Below are 7,284 nucleotides of genomic sequence, written 5' to 3'. Positions count from 1 at the left end.
TCTTTCTCTAGCCACCTCTTACTATATAAGTTTTGTAAACATGCATCACTACTCGCATTCACATATGCATTCCACCGCACACAACCACATTCACAATTCATTAATAACTAGGCATACATATTTATGGTTCTAGTTTCCTACTAATGCATATGTATCCTCACTATGTCACCTGGTGGTTGAGCATTTTCTTACCAAAATTTCAGACCATTCACAACTCAACATGCCACTGGATGATCTCCAACCACTCCGGGTGCGAGACATGGTCTTCTCAAACACAACTCCACATGAAACAATCTCCACCAGTCTAGAACGCATCGTGGAATCAGTAAGGTGTTCTTCTGGTGTCATCTTCAGCACATTCTATGACCTCGAAGATGCTGAGCTCCAAAAGGTCAGTGATAGCATGGGTGTCCCAGTGTACGCGATTGGTCCGCTTCACAAGATATCTTCAGGTACCCAGAGCAGCCTGCTGGCTCCAGATCGAACTTGTTTGGACTGGCTGGACAAGCAGGAGGAAGAGTCTGTTTTGTTCGTGAGCTTTGGGAGCTTGGCGTCGATGGACCAGGAAGAGCTAATGGAGACTGCATTGGGCTTGGCCAATAGCCGCATTCCATTTCTTTGGGTGATCAGGCATGACTTGCTTCATGGTTTGGAGAAGGTAGGCCTACCTGATGGCTTTGAGGTAGAGACACAAGGTAGGGGAATGGTGGTGAGCTGGGCCCCACAACAAGAAGTTCTTGGGCACCAGGCGGTTGGTGGATTTTGGACCCATAATGGCTGGAACTCGACGTTGGAGAGCATAAGTGAGGGTGTTCCAATGCTATGTAGACCCCATTTCGCCGACCAGATGATAAATGCAAGGTATGTCCAGGAGGTGTGGAAGATAGGATTTGAGTTAGAAGGCAAGTTGGAGAGGGGGGAGATCGAGAGGAATGTTCGAAACTTATTGTGCCAAGAAGAAGGTGCGGAAATGAGGCGAAGGGCAAAAGATCTGAAGGACAAAGCAATCCGATGCATCAAGAAAGGAGGCTCTTCGCAAACTAGAATTGATTTGTTGGTGAATTTTATAACGTCGCTACCTTCTTCCATTTAGAAGAGATATGTTTCCTATTTTCATGTGGATTCGGTCTTCAAACTTAGAATGTCGTGATAGTGGGCTTGTTTTGCATATGAGCGAAGGCTTACATACTGCTTAATACATTTCTGCCAACTTCTACACAATTCTTTTTCTATGGAAACTTTTGCATAATTCTATCTAGCAAATAATACAATTTAGTTTAGCAGAGTCATAACAAAATTAGCAGCAACGAAGAAAGTAATACTAATAATTATACAATGTTAAAACACACATGACACCTTTCATGGTGAATACAATCTATCAGAACACATCCACATTTTTACCTTGTGGTCAGATTCTAGTACTATTACCATAACGAAGTAACAGGTTCACAAAATCAATCCTAGTTCGACGGAAGGAAATTAGTTACACTACAGGTTCTAGGTATATACTACTATGCGAGCCATCGAAAAAAGGTTATTACAGAGCAAGATAGCAACAACAACAAAATTAAAAGCACACCAGTTCAGGCATGTCACATATAAGGATCAAGATAGGACACCCCCCCCCCCCCCCCCGACCCTTCACATACACCCAACAAAATTCCAAAGCACCCCCGAAGAGCAGGAGTTTTTTCGTCTATGAAGTAGCTGGCCAGAGCACTCGATCAGTTTGTTTCAAGCTAGCTCTTTGTGGTAGTTCAGGGTGGACATGGTGTGGGCCGGTCCGGTCCCTGGACGAGCCACCGTTTCGACTGGCTGTTGGCGATCTGGACCAACGGGACTGGCGGGGATAAAGCTTGGTGAGGACCGACCGGCTTGCGAGCCTGCCACGTCCCATGTGAAAACAAGGACGCCAATCGAACCCAAGACCTCCAGTAGATGAAAACTCGCCCATAGCCTCTAGAACAACAAAGCTTTGTTCATAAATATGTAGAGCAATAACATATAGACCTATTGTAACAGATCAAACCAGTACTGTACAGCCTGTACAGTACTGTAGCTAATGTGTTTTTTATATAGCTAAAACAAAACTAATGCGTTTTCAATTTTCCAAATATTTTTTGAAAACACAAACATTTTTAGGAATACGAAATGTTTCTCAGATTTGAAATTCTTTTGGAAGCACGGACATTTTTTTTCAAATATGCGAACCTTTTTTGTTAAAAATTAAAATATTTTTTGATTATGTGAATATTATTTCAAATTTAAGAGCAATGTTTCAGAATTGTGACTGTTTTTCTGAAACTGAGAACATTTTTTTAAAAACAAATTATTTTTCCAATTTGCAAACATTTTCATGAAAATTTGGTATTTTTTAAATTTTATGAACATTTTCTAAAAATACGACCATTTTTCAAATTTGTGAGCATTATTTGAAAACATATCTTTTTTTCAAAGTTTAGATTTTCTTTCAATTTACTAACATTTTCTGAAAAGATTTTTTATTTTCTTTGCCCTAAGCTTTTTTTCTTTTTCCTTCTCTTTTATCGTTTATTCATTTTTCATGTTTCGAAATTTATTATAATTTTTGAAACTTGTTCGAAAATAAAATTGTTTGGAATGCCAGAAAATGTTTTTGTTGTCAAATATTGTTTACAATTTTATAAAATATTATTATATTTTATAAAATGTTCCAGTTCTTGAGTTTCTTCCTCAAAAATTTAAGAAAGTTTTGCGTCTAAAAAAGTTGATACATTTTTTGTTTAAAAATTTAATCAATTGCTGGTAACAATTTTGAAAGAAAGATTCAAGTTTGTAAAATTTTGGAAAAAAAGGTTCAAGTTTGTAAAATTTTCATACATAATTTGAAATCCCAAAATTGTTGAAATTTTTCAAGAAATGATTAGGACATATAAAAATGTTCATTTTAATAGATAATGACAAAAATTGTAAATAACAGAAGTATTTGAATTAGTTTAAACTACATGATGACGGATGCACGGGCTGATATAGTCTGGCACACTCCTCTCAACTGTTGTTTTTGGGACTATACATAAATGCCCCCAACTTCTTGTAACTGCCTAGCACGGGAATATGATGTATCCATGCCTGGTTCGAATAATTTCCGACACCTTATGCACGTTGCGACACATTCTTCCATTAATCAGACTTTTTTCATCAACAAAATTCTAGAAAATGTAAAACATGTTGAAAACCCCAATAACTTGCCATGGTGCCTTGAATTGGTCATACAAGGCCCTGTAAAAATATTGGAGACATCTCAAGGATGTCGAGAAACAACTTGCTCTTTGACGGTGGCCTACCCGAACATGCTTCGTTCAATATGGTCTATTTTTGTACATTGTTGAAAAGACCCCAAAATTTTGCCAGTAGTTGGGCATGACATGGTAGGCATTTATGTCAGGTTTAAACGATTTCCAACACCGTATGTAAGTTGCGACATGTCCTATCATTTATCAGCCTTTTCTTTACCGAGAATACTCTGAAAATGCAGAACTTGTCAAACACCCAAGCAACTTGACTTAATGCCTTGGATTGGTCATACAAGCCAATAGAAAATATTAGGTGTGTGGATGCCTACCATGGGCATGCCCACCTGCCCGCAAAAGTTAGCGTCATTTCAAGAATGTCCAAAAAAAAAATCATGTTCAACGCAAGGTGTTCGGATAGGCATCTGTGCAGGTTTGAAGGGAAAATATATTTAAAATAATAGTTAAACGTGTACGTCAAACTGTCATTTAAGTTTTTAACATAAATACATAACTAATAAATACTCCCTCCATTCCTAAATATAAGTCTTTTTAGAGATTTCAATATAAACTACAAATGGATGTATATAGACGTATTTTAGAGTGTAGGTTCACTCATTTTGCTTCGCATGTAGTCCATATTGAAATCTCTAAAAGACTTATATTTAAGAACTGAGGGAGTACAAAGAATAAAATGAAAACAGAAAATGCTTTTTATAGACGCATTTAATAAATATTTAAGAATATAAAAGTTTGCTACTACAAACTGTAATTTTGCTACTACAAACAATATTTCAAATATTTGAACAAGTTTCAAAAGGAATATAAAAGTTGAAAGAGGAAAAAATACAAATTAATGAAAAAAGAGAAGAAAAACGAAAAAATAGAAAAGAAATAAAAATGATCAGGCCTTGCGCAACTGAACGATGGCATTGCTTCCGTTGGTAGCCTTCTCGAATTTTTCGGAATTTAAAAATTGTTCCCACTTCGAAAAAAACCATTTCACAAATTCAAAAAAAATTCGCGCAAATTCAGAACACTTTTTTATTTCAAAAACTGTTATTCACATATTTTGAAATGTTTTTAAATTTAAAATTTTGTTCAGGATTTTTGATTTTTTCACAATTTTGTTCGTGCTTTTCAAAACAAATGTTGGCGTTTTGACATTCTGAACAATTTTTGAAATACAAGAACATTTATTTGAAATTACCTTAAATATTTCCAAAATTCGAATATTTGAAATTTATGAATAAAATTTTAAAATAACAAACATTTTTGGAATTTAAAGGCATGACCATTTTTGAAAAAAGAAATAAGAAATGTAACAGCAAAAACGAAAAAATAAAAAGAAGAAAAAAAAACTGTGGAAGAAAGATCGGCTCACAAAGTGTTCGTAAAATGTTTTTAAAATTCTCAGCCTGTTGGTTACTAAAAGCGTCAGGCTTCAAATTGTTCACTAAAGGTAGGTGGTCCTAGCGGCTATGCGCACATGTTATTAACTAGGACGTTGCGTGTTTGATTCCAACAACGGTGATCCTTCTTCGTTTACCACCGCAAATGGGCCAGCCCAAGTGAGCTGTCTTTGCGAGCGTACAGTACAGTTTATACATTCAAATGGGAAAGATTTGCATATTAACCTGTGGTTGAGTTGGTTAGGTGGACAGTGGTATTCCCAACCCACCAGGGTTCAAATCCTGGTGCTCGTATTATTCCTGAATTTATTTTAGAATTTCCAACGATACGTTTTCGACGACGAGACACCTACGATGACTTCGGGACTCACTTCTGATACAAAGCAGATCCATTAGCTAGCTAACTAACTCCCGATCTGGAGAACTACCCCACGGCCACTTCTCACATCATCTTGCGGCTTAGGAGAACTAACAGGACATGGGATCGTGTCGTGTGCATGGAACACGTCCAGCCTTAGCTACGTGCATGAATCAGAGGCGACCATGCATTATTAACAGAAAAACAAACTAACCGATATTAATTGGGCAGTGAATTTCACTTTTAGTGGAGCTGTCTCCTTTCCAAGAAAAGTCTAGGGTTCCCCTGCCTCCCGCCTGCGCCGCCACCGGTCCGCCTCGTCTCCGGTGGCCTTAGGGCCATGGCGGCGTGGTGGATCTCGACACTTGCCAGCGGGAGGGCTCTGTTTTTAGTTGGTCCTTCGTGTTTTGTTAGGGTTTGTGTTTTGCTTAGTAAGACGAGATGATGGTGGCTCCATGAAGATGGAATAAGGTTCTTCCCGCCTAGCCCCGTCCCGATGGTATTTCTAGCACCGTCGATGGGCGTGTGTCTCCAGTGGATCTGTCCTTGGTGGATTTGCTCGGATCTGGTCGTAGTTCGTCTACGTTCATGTGTCTTTAGGTTGGATCCTTTCGATCTACGCCACTCTTCATCGGCGCGTTGGTCCTACGTGGCCTTAGCACGACGACTTTCAGACTGTCTACTACAGTAAGTTTTGCCCAGCTCCGGTGAGGGAGGGGCGATGATGGCGGCATGCCTTCGGCTCGCTTCAGTGTTTGTAGTCGTCGCTAGGTGGTCTATGGATCTGGATGTAATTTTTACTATATCTGGTGTTTGTTGTACTGCCATGAATATTAAAGATGAATAGATCGAAAGTTTTCTTGAAAAAACAATATTTCACCCCCTTAATCTCATTGCCCACTGCTGATTCTGATCACTCCCAGACGCTTACGCAGCTCGCTGAAATGCACCCTTTGTTAACACATCAGCTGATTTTGTGTGCCAACGTGATCAATCTCCACTAGTCCGGTCTCCATGCAATCGCGAACGTAATGGAACTTTATCTCAATATGATTGCTGCGGTCATGGTGAACAGGATTCTTACTCGGTTCTATGGCTAATTTGTTGTCAACCGAGTAACAATCCTGTTCACCATATCTGCAATAAGGCCAGTTAACCAAATGCCTTAACATGTTGCTGCACATGCGGTGACCTACTCTGCTTCACAGGAAGAAAGAGAAACGACCTTCTATTTCTGGGAGCTCTATGTGATCAGGTTCTTGCAGAGGAAGAAGACGTATCCTGATGTACTCTTGCGATCCCCGGTGTTCCCTGCATGACCACTGTTATTGTACCCGAGCAAGTGTGCATCACCATCGTCTACCCTGTAGAAGCAACCACAGTGCATTGTACCAAAATCGCCTTGAGATATGTGCTATAAGATCAAACAGTAGGAGAGGCGTTCGTTCCGACACATCAAAAATCTGATGTCAGTTTTTTATCGTTCCGTTTTGTTTTGTTCGTCCCATAACAAAAGAAATTGCAGTCACCTAATAAAGTGACCAATTTATCAACGCTATGCTCAATAGATCGTCAAACTAATATCATTTTGATTTCTCCTCCACCAAGTCACTAACCAACTTAATTGATCGCTGATATATGTTTTTGAACTCCGGTTAAAAAAATGTACTTATTCAAAACAAACTACATCACGAGTTTTTATTTTTATTTTTTTAGAACAAAGACGCCAGGGGCGTCCGGCTTTAAATTAATAAAGCCCACAACATAGGCAGCGTAGCACAACCACATAACCCACACTATGCAACAGGCCAAAAGCGAACAAGTCAAGGGGGAGCAACAGACCGGAGACGGAAATAAGTGCGTTACAAGGCGCAACCGGCCTAGCGAAACGAGCATGCAGGCTCGGCTGAAAGTAGAACCAAAAGGGGCTGCCCATCCCTATGGGACAGCAGACGGCGCGGACAACGGGGCGCGGGACTCGGCGTAGACAGAGCGGAGGCGACTAATAGCATGACGATGAAGATCAGAGTCCTGTTGCCTTCCCAGCGGTGTCCATTGCTGCAAGAACACGATGCATTTGAAGATAACGTTAGCAGGGTGCGAGGGAAATACACCCTCAATGGTAAGTTTGTTACGAATATGCCAGATAGCCCTTAACATGGCCGCCGCACACGTCCACATGACCCGGCGCGTCGAGCCATGAAGCGAAGATAAGGAAGACACCAGCGCGGCATGGGAGCGGGGA

At 39.9% G+C, this 7,284-nt stretch overlaps 1 protein-coding gene across 1 annotated transcript; it reads left to right on the top strand.

Moving 5' to 3' along the window:
• Positions 1-201: 201 nt before the first annotated feature.
• LOC125546197 (DIMBOA UDP-glucosyltransferase BX9-like) lies at positions 202-1,249 on the top strand (the record flags this gene model as incomplete). Its single annotated transcript, XM_048710367.1, is given in 1 exon segment — positions 202-1,249. A coding segment is annotated over 1 exon segment (892 nt), but the record flags the coding sequence as incomplete, so codon positions are not given.
• Between the last annotated feature and the right edge of the window lie 6,035 nt (positions 1,250-7,284).

The sequence above is a fragment of the Triticum urartu genome, chromosome 3 (genome assembly GCF_003073215.2).
Source record: "Triticum urartu cultivar G1812 chromosome 3, Tu2.1, whole genome shotgun sequence".
In the NCBI taxonomy this organism is placed as follows: Eukaryota; Viridiplantae; Streptophyta; class Magnoliopsida; order Poales; family Poaceae; genus Triticum; species Triticum urartu.
Note: the sequence above shows the minus strand (reverse complement) of the source record. Positions and strands in the feature narration are given on the sequence as shown.